Here is a 27,461-nt window from a genome sequence, read left to right as displayed (position 1 = left end):
AGTCGAATGATTAGATACACTGACCTGAAGTAACCCAAGTGTAATTGGCTTATTACAAAAATAAAAGATGCTCTTAGTGCTAATGCAATGTGCTTGACCTGGCTCTGCTAATGCTGAAAGGACAAACCCCTTTTAAGCTCAATAAGCAGAACCAAGCCGGTGTTAAGGCCACTTCTAAAACAAAAAGAAAACCAAACATCAAACAAACAAACTTACTATCAACCAATGCATGATGTATTAAAGACTCCTTTAAAGACAAAGTTATTTATTACTCCTAAAATAGATATAGGCCATCTAATTACTTAAACATATTATCTTTCTTTAGAGGCAGATGGGCAGGCAGGGGGGGTAGGAGGATGAGAAAGCACAGGGAAACATGGTGGCTAAGGAGTTAAAAACAGGGATTCTGTATTCTGGAGAAAAAAATGAACCGTTGTAACAGGAATAAAAATTGAAAAGAAGTCCTACAGCTTGGTGGTTGTTTATTTTCTTCCCCATTTTTAAAAAGCATGCCCTCTTGAGTGCATAAAATAGCAACGGCTTAAGCTGCTGGTAGCAGCAAATTAAAAGCATATGGAATGACCCCTGCCTCGTGTGCAGCAAACAGCACCGTCCTTGGCCATAACAGCAGCATCTGGCACCAAGAGTTCTGGCAGACACTTTGGGACAAGACACTACAAGTTCTGCTACCCCACCACAACTGCAACTTCTGTGCAAGCAATTCCTGCAAAGCAGAATTAAGACCATAATGGATTTTCTTGCCTGCACAACCCTTACGCAAGACAGGCTTTCAATGTGTTCTTTGTATTTTAAGGCTATAGCACTTTTCTGCTAAAGCCACTGTGAGAAGCCTCAGATGCTTCATAACAGCTCAGGAGACTTGGAGCTGCTGATGAAGGCATTTCCAACATTTCCACATACCATTGCTGGGTGCTGCTTCTAACTCACACCAAGGGAAGCAGGAGAAAACACCAGTGACTAAACAGACATGTTCCCTTCTGTAGGCTACTGTTAGAGGCTCACAGAGGTTTATAAGCAGCAAGTAATTTCTAAGGGAGAGAAGAACTCTTCTCAATTCACCCTTAGCTGGAAGAGATTAGGTGCCAACCAGCTAACTCTGATTTGGCCACGATCTGCTAAGTAACACCAGGGAAGGCAGGAAAACTCAGATACGAAGGGAAAAGGAGAAGAGCAAAATAAAAGTAGTTGTTTTGTTGGGTTTGTTTTGGTTTTTTCACAGTCAAAAGTAAAAAAAAAAAAATTGCTATCACAAAATACTTAAAGGGTTAAAGTCCAGAGAAAATCCTTTTACTGAAAGAATATTGCCCTGACCAAGTCTTATCTTCTTGAGTTGTGAAAGCAAAGAAAGCATAAGCAGCAAATAATTAAAAAAAAAACAAACAGCCAAACCAATAATCAAAAAAGAAGAAAAAAAAAGAGAAAAAGGAAAAACTAAAAAAAAAAGAGAGCCCCTCCAAAAAAACCCCAACAAAATAAAAAAAGCCCCAAACACAAAAAGACCTCCTCAACAAGTTTTCATTCAGGCCCTCAAATGAAACCATTGCTCCCCGTCTTTTACCACAGTTTTCTGATTACCTACCATGCCGATGCATTTTCTTAATATACTCCAGATACTGAAGTCATTTCTGGAGAACATCGGAGATGGCAGGCTTGTTCTGTTGAAAGGAACAGGGAAAAAAAGTAGAAGAAAAATTTTCCATTACTAACCATGACTAAGAAACCCAAATACTCACTTTTGAAAGTAACAGTTTCCCAATTTTTAAATTAAAAACCAAGGGGGAATGACAGTGCTACTTTGAAGTACTATAACTGTTTTACCTGCACAGAAACATTAACTTCTCCAAAACCAGAACCATTAATTTTGTATCAAAGCAGAGGAAGAGAATGTCTACATTAGCTTAGATGTTTAGTTGTGTTTGTGAGAAAATGTAAATTAAATCTGACTAGATACATAAATAAGTTCACTATGTCTGAACAGATCTGAGGATTAAATAGAGGGGTGGGTTTGTTTTTTTGGTTTTTTTTTTGCTATTCACTTTTATACTGACAATGAAGGGCCATGACATTTATTGACTACACTAAAATCAGCCCTCAGGAACAAACAGAAAAAACAGCAGCCTGTTCTACAGTGGGCTGACATATCCTGAAACAACTCTTAAGGATACTTTCAAGACCAACATTTAGCCTGTGTAGCACAGCATGTATTTCTCATCTCTATGAGAAATCAGGCACAGATTTTGTTCAGTTTTCTCACTGCTACTTACAGTTCAACTATTAATCCAATTTACTTACAGAAAGGCAATACTGGTTAAAGTCCTTTGTCCAAAACAACACTAAAATTCGTGAGTGGATCATAAAATTATTACACCAATGAGGAAAAAAAAAAATCACAGTTTTTCCAGTTCTTATCAATAGTCATTCTTAACAATAGATAAAAGTTACCTAGAGCTGACTCAAACTGCATGAACTATTGAAGTTTTAAAGTTTACATAACTCTTGTCTAAATCATGGTGTTGCCCTCCTAACCAAGGTGGTCTTATCTCCCCTCAAAGTAGCTAAAGCAGTATCTTTAGAGAGTGTGAACAGGCTGTAGCTTTCTTTTCCACCCTACTTTTCAGACAAACAGAGACACTGCCAAGAGAAAAAAAATATTCAGTCTAAATTGTTTTGTTTCAGTATCCCTACTTGCCGTGTGGAGCTCCCATACTTATCTGCTACTGAAACACCTCTACCAGGGCTGATGCTTCCGTTTTCAGAAAAAACAAAACCAAAAAATGCTCTTTAGAATACAACAACCCCATCCAATCAAAAACCTAGTCATGTGTCTGAACTCCTCTGTAAGTTACAGACCAACACTGACTTGCTTTACTCAGCTTCCATGCAGAGGATGAGTAGGTAGGAGGATTTATCTTAATTGAAAAATATATCACCACTCACTCCTTATTCTCATTTTTCACTCGTACAAAAATATTCTGTCAAACAGATTATCTTGAATAATATTAAGTATAAAACACTTCTGTGAATGCTTGGATACAAATGTCCAGGAGAGGACAGTGTCCACCAAGTATTCAGTCTTATCTTCATTAGCAGTGTTTCCTTGTTTTTCCCATGTATTTTCAAAATTAAAGCAGTTAGCAGAGTGGATATTGGTGTTTAATTAAGTCCTTCTGCATGTAAAACACACACATGTAACCTCTAGTTTGCTGAAGTATACACAGGGATTGCTTTCCTTACATATTAAAATTTACATTTTCATTAAAGTTAACCTGTCCCTTTGCTCAGTTTGTTCACTTAGTTGAAAGTTGGCATGCAGTTTCAGCCACTCATCTGTATTTGTCACCTATATCAGTCAAACCTGTCATGGGAGTCAGTTCCTTCCTCCATCTAACACATACACGTACAAACAAAGAAACAAAACAGTTTTAAGCCACCCAGAAAGATCCAAGTAAGGACATGTGGAAAAGTGACAGGCAGCCAAGACTTGAGGCCTACTAACCTTGACACACTCCCTGTGATTAAAGGAAAGGTTTGTGAATGCAAAAATTTCCTCCCAGATGTCAATTTTAAAAACAACTCATTATGTTAATTTTAGCTTTAAGTGACAAAAACATCTGCTGGAATTTCTGTGCAGTACAACAGATGTATTTAGGATCACTCACTTTAACAAAAACACTTGCCCAAAGCATTATATATTGCAGATCAACTACTACAGGAATCTTGTGGGGGATGATGAGACATCAGGTGTGTGAAAAAGGCATGTTTAGCTTGCTTTTCATGGAAACCTGAACAAATAACCTCCCAGCTCCCAAAAAGTTGAACACAACACGTTTGCATTCTGAAAGGCCCCTAGTTCAAGGATCAAAGGGAAAACTGACTACAAAACTCAGCAATAAGAGGGAAACAACAATGACAGGTAGATGCTAAATGTTGGCACATATTACAGAACATTTTTCTACAATGGATTTTTTGTGCACTTGTTTGTTTGCTTGAACTTTTTTGAGGGGTGGGGTTTTTGTTGTTATGTTTTGCTAGGTTTGGTTGTGTTGTTTTTTTTTAAACTTGGCTCACACTAAAAAATTCCCTCATAAAAAGAAGTGATCTGAATGCTTCCAGAGTATTTAATGTACTATTCTCCTATCTCTCAAATCCTCTCCCTAAAAGTTTACACAAGTTAAGTTTGCTTTCAAAACATTCCATGAACAATCAGTAGGATGCAAACTCTATTAAAAAAACCCCCACAAACAAACAAACAAACAACCCCCCAAAAACATAATAAGACAGTAGCTTATATGTGGCATTGCCTTCATCTATCTCTATGTATTCTTCCCAACACTTTTAAGTCCTTGGAACCAACACATTCATTCCTACATTTCCAAAACCAAAGCACATATCCCCCCCTGCCCCCGCAATCAAAAACCAACCTCCACCTCTGCGTGGAAAATTCTCGACCACTCAAATAATATTTGAGGAACAGAACAGATGAAGACAGGAAACAGTCTTACTAATACTGATGGTTGAACATTGTTTGGTACTCTCACGTGCAATCTAAATGCAACTGCAGATCCTCTCTTCCTCTGAGGAACTACAGGAAGGAATGGAGATTTTAAGCAAAATAAACTAATCTGGTCTATTCTCTAACTGACTTATTTCCATGTGGTTAACACAAATGGAAGTTGAAAAAAAAAGGAGCTGTAAGCAAATGCAAGGGTGTCAGGATGGAATTAAGTGCTGTCAAAACATTTTGAACCCCTCACTTTGCATAGCATCAAGAAGTTACAGTCTCTGCTCTGAAAAGGACCCAGGTGGCATCACAGACCAAGAATATCTGACCACATGCCCGTGGTCAGAACCACTCCCCAAACAAAAAGAGGCAAAGACTGGAACCAACAGCTCCAGGTAGATAACACAGTTCTGAAGTAACACCAAAGAGATGCTGTACCAGGCCAAACATCACTACCACCAACAGCCTCAGAAATGAGGCCAGAAACACCACACAACTCCCATCCCCTGAGAAGGTTCTCTTGGAGGTAAAGTTTAAATTATCTGAACCCTGGGGAGAAACAGTTTGCATCAATATATTTGTGGACAAATTCCAATGTCACACCAAGGTGCCAGGTAAAAAAGCCTGACATTACAGCTCAACCTCTAACGTGCTCTATAGCCATCTGCAGTCCCATAAAATATGACCATACATTCTGATATATATGCAAAACAGATCCAAACAGATCCAAGTTTCCCCTTTTGTTTAGCAGTAAATTATTAGCGAGACGATTTATGCACTCATTTTACTGCAACATTCTATACTCATGCAACCCAGAGAAACAACTTACACAGAGGTACTTGTCTATTACTTTTCATCACTCTTTATAAAACCAGCACATTTGAAATGCTCCTCCAGTCACCTGCTCTCTACAGTTCTGACAGCACCACGTAGCACTATGAAAACCTGCCAAGCAGGTTCTTTTTTATGGTAAACAGATGATCATTTGCTGTTAAGACTCCTTATGACAATGCAAGTCAACCTGCACCGTCATTTTCATGTTGATTATGAATTGCTTCTTTTCTCCTCATTGTTTCTTCAAGGCAGTGAATGCAATTCAGATTGCATTCACCTACTGCTGTCCACCCCACCCCCCCCACCTTGAACTTCCTGCTCTAATTAGGAAAGGCACTTGGCCAAGGCCATAATACCACGTCGCCAACAGCACAACAGTGCAAGGCAACACGCTTAGTCAGCTGCTTTATGTTATCTTCCCAAACCACCCATAACTCCACCCAAGCCCTCATTTGCCTTAGTCTTTGCCTAGTATGGCAGACGCAGGGCTTGAACCTTGGAACGTTACGTCTCTGATGGTTACCACACACTTCAACAGTTACTGCCATTTAACTATTTAAGTTAAAGTAATTAAAGCCTGTCTTGGTTGCTTCTGTAAAATTAAATATTAATTTCCTGTTTTTACAGAAATCTGGTATTCTCATCATCATTCTGCATATCCAGAACACTTCCAAAGTAGTCTTTCTGAAACATGCTGAAGCCTGGCTTGATCTGTAGCACAAACGTTACATTGCCCTTTCACTGAAACTGGAGAATGGTGGTGTCTGTTACATCTCATTAACTCCAGACCTATTGTCCTCCTTTATCGGCAAGGAAACAAACAAAAATGGATCATTTGACAACACAAAATAAGCCCATAAAACATGGATGAGACTTTTAGAATAAGACTCCCTTTGTTCACATTTGAGTTTCTGATGCCAGGCTAGCAATATTTTTCATTCATTCCTGATACCAACAGAAGGATCAAATGACTGGAAATTAAAGAGGCAATAGGAGGTACAGGTCATTAAAGATATATGAAGGAATTAAAATCCACATAGATTTCAATAAAATCTAATAAAAAACAAGTGTTTCCATTTTTAAATAGCATGTTATATTTTATTTTTTACCTGTTCAGATTGGATCATAAAAAAACAAGGTGCAAAGGAGCACAACAGCCTTGGAAAAATATTCTTTATAAAATCATAGCACAACCAACTACTTGTCAATCATCCCGAACAAAGTTTTAAAAGTTTTCTGTTAGCTTTTCAGATTTCTGTGGTCTTTTACTCACCACTAATGCATATGATAATACTTCAAGAATGGTCAACATCCTACCTGTGTTTTTTGATTCCGTTAGACAGCGACTCCCCACTGCCACAAACCTTTTCTTCAGACATGCTTGAAGTTATTGTATCTTTTGAATCCATGTTGTCCTCTAACGAGTAGGCTCCTGTTGTTTCAAACCCACTTAAAGATTTTTCAGATTCTGAATCTGCAAAAGAGCAGGTGCATGTTAATGAATCTACCGCCAGTCCCAGACTTCAGTCACTAACAGATCTCCCCTCTGCGTAAAAAACTGAAACCTAAGAAGGCTACTGTGTCCTGATGACAGCATCCATTTGGTAAGTAACTAGTACTGCCACAGACCGCTACAGCTCAGCATCTAGATGTAAAGAAACTGCACAGTAAGCAAGAACACAGTACATTAAAAATTCGCTATCAAACAGAGCCAAAATCTGACATTTTTATTTAGCTGAAGCTACTAGAACTTGCTTAGGACAAATGCCAATGCCACAGAGATGCCAGCACCTTACCTAACTAACTAACAGGTACCTCGACGTTCCAGTAAATGACTCGTCCTTCAGTTAGATCTGAGTTCTTAACACACTCAGTGCTGTTTATCAGCTTCCACTTTCCAGGTTACTGAACAGGTACCAAAGAACAGGAGGAGGTATCGTCTGCAGTAGATTACACCAACCACGTAAGTCCCAGTAAAGTCTAAACGATAAGCTCGCTAATGAACCAGATAAACTTCGTACTGTGGAAGGTAGGTTAATAGTACAATCCATGGCACATCTGAAACTAAACCCAACACCAACAACACCACCTTCTTTCCAGCCAGTGTTTTGGTCAGGTAGTGCTTGTCCAGCTCTGCAGAAAAGAAAATCTAGCCCCAAATCAGGAAGTAAAAATTTCCTGGCAAAAGGCTGTATTTTTGTGTCATGTTTTCTTTCAAACCTGACAAGATTATCAAAGCATTATCCAATTGCAAGTTCCAGGAAGTAAGGGAACAGCTCAAGACATCAATTTCTATCCCATTTGAAAAACCCTTTAGCAGAAACCAGGTAAAACACTGAATGTTAAACAGCTTCATGCAAGCCTCACTGCTCCTAAAAAAAAAAGTGGACCCAAACTGTAGTAGACACTGTTCCTGACATGTACTGCTTTCAGCACATGCTACTGCGCTTGCCTGCAAAACCCCAGAGAAATAATTGCAAAATTAGTCATTCTCTCACACACTCATTCTAATTCAAAGCTAGTAATCAAAACCTGCTGAAGTAGCAGTCCATCCCAAAGAATATCTCAGTCACAGCTGTCTACTGCCAGGTGCTTTCTTGTTTTCTCTTCAAAAAAGTATGCCAGCTTTTCCAGAACATGTAAATTATGTGTTGCTTTGCTGAAGGGAATTATGACAAGAATTTCTACTACATCCAGATTACAGAAGAGTCAAGAACAGGACAAAATCCTGATGAATGGATGGGCTGTGTCACAATGTCTTCATTCTCTCTAGAGAGAGATCTAGAAGCATAAAGGAGATCTTTCATTAAAACATCCATCCCTATCCTCATCAAGACAGTACTGAAATTTAGCCAGTTGCTAGGGAATGAAAAGAACGCCAGCTGGTGCTGAGGATATGTTAAAAAAAGTGGACTGGCACTCCAGAGAATCTTCTCACAATTTTCCCCAAATTTGTCAGTCTAGTTCTGTGCCAAATTATGATATAACATATCAAAGCATTAGTTTGGTGGGTACTATATATAACAAGTAGGATAAGAAGAAGAATTTTTACTTGCGGACAAGTCTCTTACATAAAATACAGATTTCTTCAGAGATCCTAAGTCCAGGCAGTCAGGAAAACACCATTTTCCTGTAAATCCAAACATCACAGAGGAAGAGACACTCTAGCAGAGTAACACAACTTGATCCTCAGTATCCCCACATGACAGGCTACAAATCCCTTCAAGGTATGTATTCCACTTCTCCTTTGAAACAGCTGCTCAACAATGCCAACAGAATTCATGACAAGAAAAGCATGAAACAAACCCAGTAACATTAAGCAAAGTCTACCTCACGTAGGGTCCTTTTGTCTGCCATATCATCAGGAACTGTTTTGCTTTCAGACAAGAGTCATGACACACCAATTCCCCCAACCTGAGTTTCTGCAACAGACCTAGGACTCCAGAGGCAGAAAGGGAAGAGCAGACAAGCTTCACCAGAACTGCCAATTGCTCTCGGATATGCTTCTAAATATAACAAGGATTTTTAAACACCAAACATGGTAAGTTTTCCTAATGCTGGCCTTATAGTGCTGAGAGATAATTCTGCCAGACCGAGCTCTGCACCTGCAAACCTCTCCAGAGCTGTAGACACTGACCAGCCAGCCTTCTCCAAGGCATGTGCCTTACTTAATACAAGAGCGTGCTATACAATAAATAACAGTAAAAGAATGAAACATAACAGTGTTTTAAGAAATTGCTCTCTAGAGACACCTCACCCATTTTCCTGAGAAACTGAGAAAGTGTGTCTACAACAGCTCCTGCCATCAAAAATCTCAGTCTGCAATCCCTAAACCTCACCTACCTCCTTTAACCCAATGAGCTTAAGGAGCCTTGAGAGCTTGTTAAGGTGTCAGAGTGAACAAACCTAGTATTGCACTGCGAGCACAGATCAACAGGCAACTCAAATGGAGCTTTTCCTTGTGCACTTGCAGCGAACTCTTTTCTGAATTAAGATTTGCATACTCCCCCGTCACTGCAAAAAAAGATTTATATTCACAAGTTTCTACAGAGCAGCTGTCAAACAGATGACTAGGAGAAAATGAGGGGTTTCTTTTTTCTACTGAACCAGGGGGGAGGGGGGATGTTGAGGAGGGTGGAGAAGGAATAAGAGTCCCTGTCCCCAAGCCAAAATTTTTAAGTAATCTTTGAGACAAGACCAGGCTGACTAGGAAGCTCTCCAGCTCAAGAAACCCGAAAGAGTAACAGTAAAACACCAGCTACATTTTGTAAGGGTGGGAGAGCAAGGAGAAATAGCCAAAGCAATGACAGAGACTTAAATCAAGGGAATTCATCTCCTATTGCAACAACTGGTAAGTCTTCAGATCCAGATAGAAAAGTCTGGCCAATGTATTTGATTAATAAATACACCTGAGAAAGGTTTAACACCACTGGCACAGATGGGGTTGAATTCTGACCAGGTGTTTCCTGTTCCTCTGAGATACCTGAATTCATTCTTTTAACTATGTTCAAGGCAAGAAGTCCACAGGCAGCAGTGTTCTCACAGAGGCTGTGAAGTATTTCTGGTGCATGTTCAAAAAAAGCCACTTGACAAACTACTCTAAACATGAAAGGAAGTGCAATAGGTTTCTATGTTATTTGTACCATTTTTATTCCTTTATGACCTGATAACTGGAAGAGAGCAAAAGCAACAGAAGTAGTCTACTACTTCTTGTACCATTTAAGAGTGCTGTTTATAAACAGAGCACCCAGTAGTGGTACATACCAGTTGAAGCTGCGCTATGACAGGTTAGCTTTAGTGTACTCTAAATATTTTTGTATCTAAATAACTGATTTTACTGTAAGACTTCGTCCACGTAAACCTATCAATAACCCCCTCAACATACATGTAAGTTGTGTTTGCAGAAAAAAAAAACTCCTACCTCTCAGATAAAACATTTTAAAGAGAAAACCCAAGGCAAATCTAAGTTCTTCCCAATCCGGGTGCACAATTTGCATATGAGCAGGGAATCTTATCCGCAAAGCAAAAGCCTTTACCCTTTAATTCTTGACCTGCTTACCCATTTTTCAGCAATGTGGATGGAGACTGCATTTGTATTCCATTTCATATGCTCCTCAGGTTTGTATTCTTAACCAAAGCTAGTAACTTCTTCAGCTCTCTAGGAGATGGCATGGCTCCTTTCAAATTTTTCTACTTTAGTACTTCTTCCCTTCCCCAGTGCCATCCCCCCTCTGGCCCACCCTGCTTTAAACATAGAAGAGTTTGACACATGTTAAGCATTCAATCCTGAAAGCGAGAGCTCCAGCACTGTGTGGTATCAAGTTTAATTACACATTTCCACCACTCCCACGATGAGAGGATCAGCACACCAGGAAGCACTGTTAACTGACCTATTGCTATCAGAATTCAGATTAATAACACCCTTAACTTTGCTGTTCTTAACCATGCTTTGGTAGCACAAGTAACTCTCTCTTCCCGTAGGTTTTTCCTTTCATGTTTGGTATCTACTGCTTTCCCATTGCAGGGATTTAGGAGTTACCACAACAGTCAAAATGCATTGACAACAGCATATCACTGAAAAATAAAAAGAGAACAGACTCCACAAAATAGACTCCAACTTCAGGAAGTAATCTCAGCACATTACAAACATTTTCCTCACTCAAGTTTTGGAAAAGAAAGAGGGTATTTCTGTAACTGTGGCCACAATTTCTACAGAGAGAAGTACACAACACAGACTTAAAAGTGATCAGTTCAGTCTATGCCAACAATAGCAGGTAGCATGGCTTGGCTGGAGCAGATTTGCTAGCAGAACAGATGGTGCTGAGGACTTGACAATTGAACAGACACATTTCTAGTGGTGGTCTCTTCAGATTAGCTCTACTCTGCCACCATGGACTGAGTGCATCTTCTGATTCAGCTTCACTCAGGAGCAATTGGATTCCTCTACAGTGTGAACTACATGGGCACAAGTTGCTGCTGCCATGAACACATCCTTTTGAATATACTTCTTCCTCAAAAACCTGTCTGGAAGTCTTGCATTGCTCTGAATCGTCCCACTAGTGATACTTTCGTTGAGAGTAAACAAGAAGTGTCTTATATGCACACAACATTCTCTTAAAAAAACAAACAAACAAAAAGCAGTAGTGGCTTCTTCTTTCAACATGTCAAGTCAAAACTAACAGCTCCTCAGCTCAAAGTGCAAGCCTAGTTATGCAACACTCTCACTTCTAAACTCACTCCTACAGTGGAGATTTAAAAATTCAGAGAACTGTAAGTAGAAAAAGATGGTATCCTAATAGAAGAAATACTCTTAAGTAGTGGTATTTTCCTGCTGACAGACATTCTAACTTGTTATATCACTCTGTTAAAATACATTTGTGTTTGCTCAACCTCCTATACAGCCTAGAAAGGCAATTCATGAATATGTCTATTTGTCCAAAGTCAATAGAATTTAACTTAATAAAATGCTATCAGTTTGCAAATCAGGTTAAGCAAAAGCTTTGAAGACAAAGTCATAGCAATTTAAACTTCCAGAAATTTTTAGCTTCTGACAATTAGGCTCTCTATTATGAAAATATTTAGGATCATATCTTCCATCTTATTAGCCTGAGAAAGAAGACCCACGTTGCAAAACTCTGAGCCAGCATCAAACATCCTTAGATTCTCTGCTCTCACTGCATTCTTTTCATAGGGAGACAAGAAGCCTTCTGGTTCAGACTCCACAGACATGGCAGAAAAGCAAAAAGGTTACAAAGCTTTACCAGATCCCAGTGATTAGTAAAAAAACTCACCTCAAACCACACCAACAAAAGACTAATTGCTTTTGTGCTTATGGTGAAAGTATTAACATGCCTCCAGCAGTCAGGAAAATGTCACATTTCCCTTTTTCTAGCCAGCTCTGCCTTTAGAGACAAAGAGGACCCTAAGCTCTACAGGCAAGCACTAAATGCAAACCACCTAGAGAAGAGAATCTAACATCAGTCTGATGAAATTGACAGCCAGTCAAGAAAGTGAGTCTGTCCCAGAAAATTATTTAAAATGCAATTAAGATGAATTGCATCAAGCAACTTTTCCTGAAGGAGAGAGAAATTACATAAATGATTTTTTTATATGTATCTGTGTGTACATACACGCGCTCAACAAGTTTCGCAGTTTTACAAATCCATTCGATGACGTTTGTTCATAGCTTCCAAGGACAAAGCCACCACCTCTGACAACTATGAGGTGGCTTTGGACATTTCCATTCAACAATATTTAGAGACTGGGTGAGTTATGAGGTGTATAGACCAACAGCTCTTTAAAGCTGAATATTCTCTCATATACACAAAGCAAGCCTGGCTGGAGAGACTACATTCCAGTAGCATCAGATAAAGAACTATTCTCTGCTTTGTTGACAATCAAAAGAGCCTGAGGCCTTTCAGCAGAATTGTTCTTTTGGTTCTGGTTGAAGAACTTGTTTCTAGGGTTCCTTAGTCTCTTCTCCTCCTAGAAGTCTGCTGTTGATTCACTGTGTTCCTGTGCACAGACCCCACTTTGCCTTTTTTTTTTTTTCCCTGCTGAAGTTTCTCACTGCACAACACCTATCAAGGAGTCTGGGAATGCTGCTTTTCTCATCTGTCAGAAGTATCAGACAGTTTACTCACAGAGAAAGTAAACCCATACTTGCTTGTAAAGTTTGCCATCGCAACCTCATTATCTGCTACAGTTAGATTATGTTCACTCTCAAGCTTTTCCAGATCCTCCACAGTTACAGACGGCTCTGTGCTCCAGGATCAGCCAGTTGGAGCTACTATTGAACAGCACTATGTACAGCCTCTCTATACAGATGCATGTTGTAATCATCTTAGGCAGTTCAGAATCTTCCAAAATCACTGTCTGCATGCTCTGCATATGAAAATATGAAAGACACTAAACTGAAGAGCAGACAGGGAAAGAACAGACATTGCAGAAACGCACACAGGATTTTGATTCATCCTTTTCTTCCACCTCTAACACTTTGAGTATACGAAACTGAAATGGAACAAGCCTTTCTTAGCCTCATTATCCCTCAAAACTAGGGATTTTTATGGACAAAGGAAACAGCATATACAACCACGGACGAAGCAAGTCAGAAGGCTACAAGATACAGTTACGGCTCCCAAAATAGGAGCCTTAAGTTTTGCTATTTAAAAAAACGACACAGACACCCAAGCAATCAGACCTGTCATTACTGTCCTGTGGTTTTGCAACCTTTTGTCATGCTAAGGTGAAACAATACAATTCTACAGGTGAAATCTGTCAAATTTTTTAGAGCCCTGCTCATGAAGCACATACAGCATTTTCCTAAAATTAGGTCCACACTAAAAAGGCAGAGATTTCCCTTAAAGTGAGACTGCTCCCACCCTCCTCCCTCACCCCCAACACATTCACTACACACATGCTGGTTAGACAATCACATTCTGAACATCTTCGCTTACCTGAAACAGCATCGTAGAACTGCTCTTCACTGAGGATGCTGAGGGGCGGAGATCCCTTCACCAGAGACTGCTCTAGTTCATGGTGTTCGGTAGCGAGTGTCTCTAATGCTTCTGACAAGATCTTGTTTTTCTCCTGCTCATGCTCCAGTTTCAAATTCCTCACCTATAAGTAGATACATGTATGAATAAAATCTCATCTCTCCGAAGAATGTGTTGCTGGAAGCTATTCAGAAAATAGACTCTAATAAATAAGCAACTAGCAAACAGCTGGAACGGAAAACACACGGATTAACCAGAATATTACAGTATTTCTGTGACGACAATAAGGTTGTTAGTCAGCATTCTTAGTAGTTGAGAAATCTGCCAAATAAAATCTGACAGTATCAATCACAATTCCGTAAGTGAATCTGAGCTAGAGAACTATACCTTAAAACTGAGGGGAAATATTTACAGCTCTACTTAGATGACCTTAACTATGGAGTTAGTGATCGGTTTCTACATGGACCAAGCTCCTTCTACTAGTCGGCTCCAATTTAGGCCAAGCAGCATCATCTAAATTGAATTACAGAGCAAATGTGAATGCCAGCTACAAATAACTGCAACTGAACTATGAGCTGAAAACATTTAACCCTGAGGATTACAGAAGGAGGTTCAAATAAAAATTCCTCTGGTAACTGATTTAAAGTGGAGGCAAACAGCCCTCCCTCCGCATTCCCAAAACAGTTTACAGAGGAACCAGAAGTTGACAAAAAGAGAGTCCCAGCCAACAGATGGTTGACTTTTTTTTAAACCCACACATGCAATTGGCTCCAGAGAGGATGATGTTATCCACGTTTTGAGTTCAGGACTAGTAATGGAAGAGCCAACATGTCCTTCCTACTTCCCTCTTTTTTTTTTTTTTTTTCTTGTGTATTCCTGCCTCCTCTGTCTGCCAGTACAGGGAAGAGGGCTGTAGCTGAAGGTTCAGGAAAGACCACTTCTCCCAGCCTAGCAAGGCTTCAATGTGCTACCTCTCCCTCAGTCTCTACACTATCGAGTCTTTTCCTTTCTCCCTTTGAGTCCATTTTTAAAAGCATCCCCAACCCCTGCCTTGTCCTCTAGTTTACTTTCACAGGTCAGTTTACAACACTAATTCCCACTAAGAACATGCAAGGACATGACAATTAATCTCTTGGAACGGTTACAGGGACAGCTCACACATATACCAACATTACCTTTTTGAATCTAATTTAAGAACTGTTCGTATGTCCTATCTGGTTACAGTTTACATTAAAGCTTTACTCTGGAGGCTTCAGCCCCCTCAGTTACAACCACTACTCAAATAGTGGGAGTCGGAGCTGGGCACAAATGAGGCTAGGAAAGAGTTATTAAAGGAGGTTTGCCACTTCCAGGGAAGAGCTTCTATACTGGCAGAAACATATCCTCTAGAGAAAGATTTATAGAAGAAATTTTCACCCCCTCGGTTGTGCCAAATACTAAATCAGCTGGTTTGGCTGCCAGGTTCTGAGTGTAAGGGGGGAATCCAATTAAATTATAATTAAAAGAGTATAAAATTGGGTTGCTAATTGAAAGCAGAAAAACCAGTAAGTCACTTACTGTCTAATAGTTTTACCCTGAACAAAATGAAAAAAGTCTGGACTAGTTACTGTCACTTGCATTTAAAGTTCACTCTGATGGTACCAATGAAGCCAATTACTGCAATGTTTCATACAAATCAGACATGCCACTGCAAAAGATCTGTTATCAAGCAGTTTCTGCTTAATACATTTGGTATGCTATCAAACAGTTAAGGAACCACCCACTTAGAGAAACAGCATCAGTGTCTTACTCTCCTCAGACAGGGAGGATAAAGGACTGAAAATAAAGTGGTACTTTTCATTCTTACTGAACAGCAAAATAAAAAAGCTATTAAAATGGTATTTGCAATAATATTGTTTTTGCAGGATTGAATTAGATGCCATTATGCTCTAATGCTTTGGTTTGATAAGTGATTTGAGTGATTTAAATATTTATCTAAAACTTACAGCAAATTAAAGGAAAATTGAAACAATTTAAATACCCGAATGGACTTCTTTTGCATCGTTGAAAAGCACAGCTGTGTGACTAAACAAGCAACAACAGATACAGGCTTAAGAAACTATGCCTTCTCCAAAAAAGTATTTTCTTGACTTTAAGGTTCCTCTGCCCTATCACAATGTAGAGCTATTCAGAACTGTAGAAAGTGCACTACAAATAGATTCCCTTTTTGGAAAAAAATTTGCCAGCTTTACAGTGAGGTTCACTTTCCAGTTTCTTTTCAGGCTTCTTAGTTGCCAGACACTTACTAGTCACACTACTAATAGGTAACAAAACCAAAAAAACCCCACCTTCTCATCTGTCACATAGGGAACACAACCCTAGTCAAAAGTTAAGGAAAAAAGAAAACCCATTTAAGTTTGTTGCTTGTAATCTTTGGGATGTTCATTCATAACTGAATAATCTGGTTTTAAAGAAACCTTAATTCAATTTTTGGGGGCTTGAGATGAAATGTGTAATAAAAACTTCTGACAACAGTACTGAGCTTGTGGGATGGACATACACATTCAGTGAGCCCAGAGGCGGCTCTACCAACCTTTACATCCTGGCACCTCCACACTAGTCATTCCTTGAAGGTCATGGTCAGGAAATACTGTCTGTAAATACACTACATCCTTAAGCACCAAAACAGTTCCTACCATAGTTTCTACTACCATTACTTAACTGATTTCACCTGTAAAAAAGCTATGCTGCAGAAACAGAGCTAAGACAACCTTCATGAACTCTACTTAAAAAAAAATAGCTTATTTGAAATAAGCAGGTTTTTTAACAAAAAGCAGCTTTAAGAGATACCACCACTTTGTCAATAATAAAAGACAAGGTGATGAGACACACCTCCTAAAACCTACCTGCAGTAAAATGATTGTAAAGGGAGGATGGGGATTGTTGTTTGTTTGTTTTTTATGTTGTTGGGTTTTTTGGTTTTGTTTTCCCAGGACCACACACTCTCTTCCAACCTTAATAAGAAACACCACAGGCAGATTGGCACTGTTTTTAAAGCATACTTTACTGAACAACATAACTGACAAGCTGAGGGACAGGTTTTCACAAAACGTAAGAAGACGACTGCTATTATGCATAATTTTGCCATACACTATTTCTCATTCACAAGACTGGGCCAATAAATAAGTTCTGAGGTGAACTAGTCCACCTTGCTGGCTACTCCACCACTGTTTCTGGAGATGAAATTTCAGCTTTACTCCTTTTGTAAAAGTTCTTTCTTTCCCATCATGTCTTTCTTCAGCGTCCCAACACAAAAACAACTGCAAGACTACAGAAGGAACCTCCAGAGTAGTTTTAAAAATTGTTATTAACACAAAACCTTTAGGATTCAAGTAATAAGCAGGAAGACAAGCATAAAACAATGAAGTTGAGAAGCATTTCAGTTCATTAAACTGGACATCGAGAGATCAACATTTTTCAGTAAAATATCACCTGATATTGTAAAGTTGCTTTAGCTGAGTGCCACACATCTAACACAGTGATACAAATATTTATATAATGTAGTAAATATCACAGCAAAGTGATACTGATACCTGTGTATACAAAGCTCTGAAAATCCAGTCTGAGTATCCTGAGGAATTATAGGAAAAGTAATTTTATTGGCAGCCTGTGTAAGGCACAGCTTGTAACAGAGGCATGGTACCTTTAGTAGTGGTGTCTGAACTGAGAGACAGATGGCAATTCACACTGTACTGGGTTTAGCTCCTCGTTTTCCAGCTATGGAATGGCTGCTATCCTTTTGATCCCCGTCAGTGGTGCCCACAATGCCAGCACCACCACCAGCAGTGTAAGCTTTTCACTGAGCTTCACAGAGACAGTGGCACAGAGTGCTCTAGTGAGCCCTGCACGAGGCCAGCTGAGCTCCCAATGCTCAACCGGTCAGGCCTCCTCCCTCACCCTTGTCAGGAGCTATTCTGTAAATGGTTATCAATGAAATTGGGCTCGCACTGCACTGTTAGACAATGACAGTTCAGATCAGTCTTGTTTCCATCTCTGAAGAGAACAATATTATAGTCAAACTTCAGATTTACTATTGCTGATGGAAACTATCTAGCTTTGTCTCAGAAGTAAGCAATCACTCCATCATTATCCTTAGAGCTATAGGTACAGCTATAACCTGACACTGAAGACTTGGTGGATCTGTGTCAGTGTTTCTAGGTCACTGCAATGATTTGTTTTTTAAAAACATACTTCTCCAGCTGAAAAGACTTGATATCAGAGTTCTGGTAACCAGTTTCACTTTTGGTTTAACTGAATGGAAGTCTGTTTCCAACAGCTTCCTGTAACATTTGAGTCCTTCAGACTGTAAGCACAAAATTGTGAGTTTAAATACTAATACTGAGTTATTTTAGCAGTTTGGCCTATTTTTTTTTTAGTTAAGGGAAAGCAACAAACTAATTGCAGACACTCTTATTATCTTTCCACACAACTACAAATCCAGCTAAGAACAAGAACATGGTTTAAAAGTTAACTCCTTTACTGTGCATTACTGGCAGAAAGCTCATGTGCCTATTCCAGAACATCAAAAAGCTTATCTGTCTGTAACAGACACCAGCCCCATTCCTTTCTGTACCCTCAACTTCCATTAGGTAGGTGGCAGAATAGTAACATGCACTAAACACTACTTTTTCTTTCTTTTTGCCCCTGCTTTTTTCTTTTTTAAAACTGGAAGTCTTGAACTATACCAGCACAGCCTGTAACCAAGGCTTCTCTGTCCCTCCTGAAGACATCTTAGTACAATACACAAAATACTTGCTTTGTTTGGTGCTGGATGCTTTTAATTTAAATTAATGCCCAACAACAGTGGCACTTTTGTGGGGTAGAAAAGGATCATACCACTTTATGCCAAAAGAGTGAAAGATCACCTCAGCAACATGCTATTGCAGCTGAAAGTAAACACTAAAACCAACATACAGCAAGCAAGGCACAGAACAAATACAGACACTTCAATAATATGTAGTGCTACCTGCCTTTAACATTAAAATAGTAAATTAAAAGACAGCATACCTTAGCTCTTATTTCTTCTGGACTGAGACAGAGAAAAGGCAGACTTCCCAGCACTGCAGTGTGATTTTTGAATTTTACTTTTAAGCACTCAACTTCAGTGTTAGGAATGACTGCCCAAAACATGCAGGCTTCAGAGTTGTGCTGGAAGGAAGAACCTCCTCTTTCACACAGCAACCACGAGGGGATCTGAAGCCAGACTGCCAGAATGTCAGAACACCCCGTACCAGTTCTGCTCTACAGTAAGCTGAGCACAGGAGAGCTGCCTCTGACACCGCCTCACCAGTGTCTCTGACGACTCAGAAGGGAGGTTTTGGTTTTCAAAATGAATGGCTTTGTCCAACTGCCACAGAAATTCCATTCTCCCAATAACACCACTGCTTATGGGACGTTTGCCACAAAGCACAGACACGAGGTGCAAGTTTTCAGTAGGAGGCTAAGGGCTAGTCTAACACCTGCCTGGAAATTAACATGTAACTAAGGAGTTAGAAAAATGCTGCTGTAGTAGAACTGACATTTTTCTGTGGACATTTCCTGATGCTTTTTGTAATGAAGTAAAGGCCAATCAAACCTGCCATTTGTTTCCCACTACACCTATTCATATGAAACTGATAGTTTCCAGGGTCAGCTATTACAACAGGACATACTATCCCAAAAGACAGAACTTAGAGAACACTGCGTTGTAACACATTACACTACAGAAAAACACTCACAGGAAGCACTGGGGATTCAAAGCAAGAATTCTGTCTCCCTTCTTCTGTAATTTTCATACCAAATGAAAACCCCTCTCAAGAAACCTGAGGCTAACAGCGCAAATTTTCTGCTACCTTGAGTAGTACTGAATTGTTGCTTAAGCTGCTACTGAAGTGAAAACTGAAAACAGTTGCTCTCATAAAGAACTCCCTCTGAAAGTTCTTGCAGTTTTAACCATATTTGAGCTTCAACACAGGATGTTTTCCAGAAAGAACATATATTTTCAAAAAGGATTAATTTTTACCTCATGGGACTTAACTCCCACTAAGCATACGTTAGTATGATATTAATATGTATAATCCTGCTTTCCTCTTAACCCTCCCCCTGCTTCCACCTCCAAAAAAAGCAGGAACAGTTCTAGTTTCAGAATGTTTCTTTGCAAGCATGCCTCAGGTATTTGAGGCAGTAAATAAAGAAATGAGTGATTTATGAATGCTGCTATGGCACATCAAAAAACTGTGTGACAGCTCACATTAAAGCAACAACAATGTGTTCCAAAACAGATGCAGTCAATTTCACGAACACATCCCTAGATTCGTAGAGCCCTAAAGCATGCAAATATTTTATACAAATCTTTTGGAGTTTTGATCTGTTTACACATAGGCCTTTCCACACAGAGCCCTCCTGCTGATCAACACCAACCACAAGGAACTCGTGACAGACATCTACTATCTTAAACATATGTTAAAGTCTTGCATCATAAGTCCTCATTTGCTGGAGTAAACTAGCTTTTGTAAACTTCATCATAGCCTTGGCTCACCCTGGGGTACAGTGGACTGATCCAAAATAGGTCATGCTTCACTTCAATCATCGTTTCTTGCTTAGTTTTTCCCTCTCTCTGTGCTATAAGCTTGCCAGTTACCTGGCTTCAGAGACCTATCAGATCTAAAACCAGAGTGAGATAGGCCTTGCCACTGACTTGAACTACTGCTCATGCAAGTACTGAAATGCAAAACAAGATGTGATCAGTTAATCAAGCAGGTAAGCTGAGCTCACTGGTGATAGGCAAAGGGTTATTTACTGTATCACAAGACAGCATTAGTCTTTATCTCCAAAGTCTGCCCAGCTGACTCTACAGCTATAGCATCACAGTACCACATCTTACTGAGATCGTCAAATTCAAAAGAATAACTCTCAGAAGGCCAACAACATTCGGCTTTCTTTCAGATCCGCACACAGAAAACATCACCGATGAAGTTTCTTTTTGTACAAAGGCTGAAAGACCCCCATACACACCAGCAAACCCCATACATACCAACTTAAAGTCCTTGGAATCTATTGTCTCACATCCCAACCCCAAGTCTACAGAAGAAAGCAAAGAGTTCGTAAATCAAGTCATACGACTCTGCCTCAGTCATTTCCCAGATGAACACAACGGTTCATTGTTAGTCAGTAACTACGAACATTCACCTCAAAAGTTCAAGAGGAGGAGTTTAGCAGGGCTGATTTGGAAAGGCTACATTTCATTCTTCTGAGTACAGAGTTATAGTATTTCCCCATATTTGATTTATTAGTAAAATAAAATATATATTTTTATATAGATAATTTATTATATATAATATATTAATAATAGTATAATATATTAATTACATATCGATATATATCAACATAATAAAATTCTGCTAATGAAGGAAAGGACCAGATATGATCATAAAACAAACACAGCAGAAGCACTGCTGGAAGCAAGAGCCAAGCTATAGTCCACCTAGAAGAAACTCATACTTTGGCAGGGTCATGTCACCACAGACATCTAGGCAGTAAGAAAACTGTTTTTCAAGAAAAAAGCTGGAGATGCTGAGAGCACTCAGCACCCTTCTTCCAGTATGTATGTCTAATATAAAAATTCATCATTTAAGACTGCCTGGAATAACAGTTTCTGAACTATCCACATGTTAGGGACAAAGACTGTTCGCCTCCCACCTTTCCCTCCTCAGACACTAACACTTCCTCCTCAACAAGGACCTTGCTGCCCTCCTTCCCCTCTCCTGTTTCCACATTTGGCTATGTCAAAGTCTGTTTATTCATAGGCTGATGAAGCACTACAATTTTAACCAATGGAGAATGTCACAGTTCTGAGCCAGGAACCTGTCTAAGAGTACAAGAAGAAACTGCAGCGACTTCATTTCTGACTGCAGATTAGAAAGATGGTTTTGGCTTAAAAGCTTGGGTTTAAGCTTTTCTATCAGAGAAGCTCTTTTCTTCCAAGTGATTCTGCACAGATCAAGAGTTAACAGAGCATTTTCTGGTTTGTTTCTTAAGTGAGACTCAATGGCAATTCCAAGTCTTCCTCTCAAAAGTATTTGTTCTTTACATTTTACTTAGACTTAACTATAAACTGATAAATCTCATGAGGTAAACTTGAGAGCTGCAGAATTTGCCAGTTTCCAGAGCACACTCTGTCCCTGCTTGTCTTCCAGTATTAAAATACCGATTAATCAAATATCAGGAGTTCAAGGAAAAAGCTTTCCAATTTTGTAATTTTGTGCAAAGTATTGTTTCTATTCTGAGTAAAGCTGAAATTAAATATGGCTGCTATTCACACTTGCCAATAGTAATAACATAACAAGCTGGGACTCAATGACAGCAATGATGTACATGTTTGGGAAGCATATTTCAAGTTGCAGAACTACAAGATTACCAGAAAAAAACACATCCCAAAAGATATTTTGCTGCCTTGGTGAGGTTAAGCAATCACGTTCTCAGAGGTGTGTGCCACAAGTAACCTTACTCAAACTAAAGGTCTCATTGAAGCCTGTACGTTATACTGATGCAAAAAGAATCAGAACAGTATATTGCTGAGTGTTTTCAGATCAGGTAGGGACTTTTTTGTGTCTTTTTCCTTCGAGAGACTCTGGACATCTTTGAAGTTTGCTAGTCTCACAAACAGAGAGACCAGACTTCAAGATGTAAGGGTTCTTAAGAATGCATACAGGAAACATTTCCTTTTTGTTCTTAAGGACTGTTTTGAAAAGAGATCTTAAGGCAGTTTTGATCTAACTACTTCCCTTAAGTATTTTTCAGTATACACCACTGATTACTTTGATCAAACCCTTTGTATTCTCTTCCCCATACTTCTTCCCAGCTGGATTATAGTGAATGCATGTAATGTTTTCTCTTTTGAAGCAACTGTCATGTTTTTGCCATGTTTTTGTTGGCTCTTACTGGCTTACTAGGGCTGCTACACAACTGGACTCAGTTGTTGACTTGGAGAGAAAACAGCTTCCTATTAAAAAAATTAACACTTCTGAAGCTGGTTGTCTGATCTACAAGTCCCACACTGGGAATCTTGTTAATTATTCATGAAGAATAACTGACGTGTTCTTTGTGTTTTTTTAACAAGCAATTCAAAACAAACATGCGTGCTGTACAGTTGTTCTGCACTTCTGAAAAACTCATGATGTCTCAACTGATAGCTTTTATTTCATTTTGGATGCTAACCAAATTAGTTAGAAGTGAAAAATGTTACATAGGCTAGAAATTGACAGCGAGTTTTACAATGCAGTGCTGGAGTTCTGATCTCCAAATGAAATCCACCTTGGAAAGCATTCTTACTTGCTATAGCCCAGAACAGGCTCTGCAATATTGAAGAATCAAAATTCAGAAACAGATGCAAAGGCAAAAATCTCACTTCTACTTCAGATTTCAGAAGGACTTGCGGCATGAAGAAGATTGTCTTTTCTTAGGATCGATATTCCTCTGAGACATTGTTTTTGTCCTTACTCCTAAGCAGGCAACAGCCAGCAGACATCAGCCAGGCCCTGGGTAAGCTGATGAGACATTTCCTGAAATTAGCGTATGTCATCTGGACGTTTGTCCAGCAGTTAGGGCAAACAGATAAACATGATTTGGAGTATGGAAATACAATGCAGAACAACTAGAAAATCCAAATATCCTAATTCAGTGAACAGATCTTCTCTCCTTATGAATGATCTCAAACACTTTTGCCCTTATCTGATGGGGGCTTTTTACATTTGTTAGGGTTTTTGTGGGTTTTTTTCCTAGATTATTTGCAAGAACACTAGCAAGTTCAGAGTTAGAAGAGTTAGAACACTGTAGTCAGTTCAGAGGTAGAAGAGACCCAGATTAAACTTCTAAGAAGCTCTTTTACAAACTTTTTCAATAAAACCCACAGGCTGCTAGAAGAAAACTAGACCACAGATTTGATTAAAGTCTAAGGAACACCAAGGGTTCTCCCCACCCTAAGCTGAAACAGGATCTGACAGCCTAGACTGACACATCACTTTTTAGATTCAATTAATTGCATGTGGGAGCAAAGACAACGGTAAAAAAAGCACTGACCTTATATTACCTGCTGATCTTTTGACACACGGTTCCCTGAAATTGTCTAGCACTACTGTACTGGACTGCCTTTTAAGTACTCTGAGGATTGTTCAAGCTAGGGAAGAAAAGGCTCAGAACAAATCTCATCAACCTATATAAATACCTGAATGGAGGTTGCAAAGACAGCTGAGCCAGGCTTTTCTCACTGGAGCCCAGTGGCAGGACAGGAAGGAATGGGCACAAGCTAACAAGACAGGAAATTTCCTCTGAACATCATGGACCACTTTTTCACTGTGAGGGTGACCAAGCACTGGCATAGGTTGCCCAGAGAAGTTGTAGACTCTTTATCCTTGGAGGCACTCAAAAGCCATCTGTGCCTGGTCCTGAGTAAGCAGCTCCAGGTGGCCCTGCCTGCACAGGGGGAGTGGACCAGAGGAGCTCCAGAGGTCCCTTCCAACCTCAACCATTTCCATTTTGTTACTCTGTGAGATTAGAGTTTGGGCCTTGGCCCAAAATGCGGCTTCAGAGCTGGAGGAGATACAGGTCAGACAAAACTAGATTTCTGCTATCCACAGTCGCAGATGCAACTGTCTAAGGTTTCAAGCTGTCTGAAAGGCTCAGCCAGCTCATTTTAACCTCAATTTGATTTGTCTGACCTTGCAGCAAGGGGTTTCACTGGAACAACAGAAAATCCAATTTGGATGCATAGCACAGAATACATCCACAATTAATAGTCTTGTAGGCATTTCCAGAAAGGTATAAACTACTGACATATATGGATTACCACACTACCTAGAGGAACTATACTATTATCTTGACAATTTAAGATTATTCCCCACCACAATGATAAAATCCCCGTGTATGACTGAGCCCCATTAGTTTATATCTGCCTATCAGGTCAAACCCTTTAAACTCCTGTAGATGCTTTTCTGCTACAGCAGACCTGCACAAGGTCTAGAGGCTGATGCTCTGACCTGTTACACTGAACATTTCCAGACAAGACAAGAGTAGTTTTGTTCTCCCTACCCCTTTCTCCCACCATAGTTCCTGATTCAAGTGGACTTGCAATAGCAACACTACTATATTTTAGGATTAACAAGAAGCTCTGTTTCATTTCAAAGGTCAAATAACATACCTGAACATGCTTTTGTCATGGAAGCAGTGTAGCTTTGGCAGCATAAAACCCTTTGAAGCAGATGAAATTTCAAGTTTACAAACTGTTTCTATGCTAAAAAGTATCCCTACATTATGAATGCACAATGCAGACCTTTAAAGCCATTCTCAAAATCTCCTAGTGTACCTATGGATCCAACAGTTATTGCATTGATGTCCAACTTTTAACATTAATAATGTAGCAGTGACAGGCATGAGAGGAGGGGAAACGTTCCTATTTAAAACCACTGAGCCCACGTTTACCTTACAAGTGGCTTAACATGAAGCTATGCAAGCAAAGTAAGCACATCACAGCTGTCACTCCCAAAGATGAGATATTTGGATGAGGGCTATCCTTAGAGAGCTGGACATCAATTATAATGGACTCTTCAGGATATTCACAACAAATGGATACGCTTTATTTGTAAGAGGGCCTCTATCTGACCCCTTCTCTTGCAGCAATGTTCAGTTCACTATAAACGGAGCATACTCTGTTTTTTGTGTGCTTATCAACTATCCTAATACGACAGCACAGGCCTGCATTTCCCATTTATACATAACACCGAACACATTTATTTTTAAAGTATATTACTGATGCATTTGAAGGAGAGTGATGTTAAAAACAATACAAGCACTATGGAGAAAGAGTTTACTAACATTCCTTTATGACCAGGCCTGGCATGTACCTTCAAGAAAAACTACACCACCAGTAACTTATTTTCAGTACATGAATACTTTCCAAACACAGCCCATTTACCAGTTCTAGTGATAACCTCAATGACTCAGCAGTCAGCATCATACTAAGGCATTTCTTTACTGGACAGCACAACAAGCTGAGATAACACACTTCTGAATATTGATATTAAAACAAAAAAAGCTTTTTAAATTCATTGGCTGTCTTGGGGGGTGGAGAGAGGAAAGAAAGAGGTCAATAAGTACACATTCAGTAATGAGATTAAAAAAAAAATCAGACAAGAGGTCAAATTTCACAATTGCTTACCTCTGTTATAAAAATGGTATCAGCTCTGATGAGTCATAGAAGCAAAAAAAAGTGCAAAAAGCAATTTTAGTTTGAAATACTATGATTGTGGCCAGGTAAAGTTTAGGTTGAAAAACACAACAGACAATATACCCTTCCACATGCACTAGTACTGTCTAAATGGGAAAATCACCCATTTTACTCTTCATAGCTGGAAGGCCCCTGTATTTCATGAAATCAGTAGTGACTAAAATAAATCAACTAAAAACACAGAAAAAAATATGTAAAGGAAATTAGGTTCATTCAAACTCCTTTATTCAAGGAAAGGCTACACAATCGCACATGGACAGCTCACTAGCCCATAAGGCAAGAGATCTGATATCGCTGATGTTTAAGGAAGCCATATAAAACATACCAAAATTCCACCACATGAAAAATTTAAGATGATTTGACAACTGTTAAGTGACACAAAATGTTAAGTTACTTATGCTACTCAGAGACACTGCCTTTAAAACAACTTCAACAACTTCCCAACACAAAACACATGTATAATGAAGAGTTAAATATTCTATCTCCCTCAAAAGAACATGTCAATATCCAGTACTGACAGGCTACATGAAATTTATTTTTCATACATATAGAAATTATTTTTTTAATTATTATTCTAAGAAACTAGCTTTTATCAGCTTTACACAGAAAAAAAGGGTGTATTTGTATACAATAATTTTTATAAATTAAGGAAAGAAAGGTCAAGAAGGATGACACATCTCCAGATAATTAGTAAATGTGTGTGATTGCAGTTACCCAATTCAGTGTTCTGATGTTTTATGCAGCTGAGACACAAAAGCAGACCACTCAGCCAGACTGCCGCTCCAGCCAATTATCTCACACACTTGCACGCAAAATCCCAGTAAACAAAGTTAACAAGTATGGTGCTATGCATAGAGGTTCAGCCTTAAATCCTGGATTTTTACGGCTTCTCTTTTTTTCCTGAAAGGTTAACAGTCCTTAGCTGACAATACACTGGTGGGCTGGGAGCTAACAACTTCTAGAACTCTGCTACTCATCCGTTCTTCCACAGCACATCAAACACAAATTAAGCCAGAACACTGAAAACAAGGTGATCAGCTTTGCACGCCATTATCACATCACAATGACATCAGAAGAATAAAAGCTTTGCACCCTTCTCACTCCAGTTTGTTTTCAAAGTATGAAGAAGAGGAAACCAAACAATATTCTCATAGCACTAAGCAGTGAAAACACAGACAGAAAATATCCATGGCATACGTTTCTTTTACTGTTCCTCTCTATCAACTTAGAGAAAAGAGCACCATTTTGCAAATACATTCATAGTAAAAGGAATTCCTAATTCTTATTTGAGAAGTTTACTCTATCAAATACT

General features: G+C 39.2%; 1 protein-coding gene across 4 annotated transcripts in view; it reads right to left on the bottom strand.

The window, feature by feature from the left end:
• OSBPL1A (oxysterol binding protein like 1A) overlaps nucleotides 1–27,461 on the bottom strand; it is a 77,024-nt gene that overhangs the window by 17,283 nt on the left and 32,280 nt on the right. For 3 of the 4 annotated variants that reach the window (XM_050317314.1, XM_050317332.1, XM_050317341.1), the window contains 3 exons: nucleotides 13,813–13,975; nucleotides 6,674–6,830; nucleotides 1,601–1,676 (listed from right to left, as the gene is read on the bottom strand). In XM_050317314.1, coding sequence (XP_050173271.1) covers nucleotides 1,601–1,676; nucleotides 6,674–6,830; nucleotides 13,813–13,975 — 396 coding nt within the window. Of the gene's footprint in view, nucleotides 1–1,600; nucleotides 1,677–6,673; nucleotides 6,831–13,812; nucleotides 13,976–18,897; nucleotides 19,129–27,461 lie in introns of those variants that run through there. The other variant, XM_050317322.1, reaches the window with a different exon arrangement.

The sequence above is a fragment of the Myiozetetes cayanensis genome, unplaced genomic scaffold (genome assembly GCF_022539395.1).
Source record: "Myiozetetes cayanensis isolate MyiCay16 unplaced genomic scaffold, myiCay2020 scf1, whole genome shotgun sequence".
Classification (NCBI taxonomy): Eukaryota; Metazoa; Chordata; class Aves; order Passeriformes; family Tyrannidae; genus Myiozetetes; species Myiozetetes cayanensis.
This window is presented reverse-complemented; position numbering and strand designations above follow the sequence as displayed.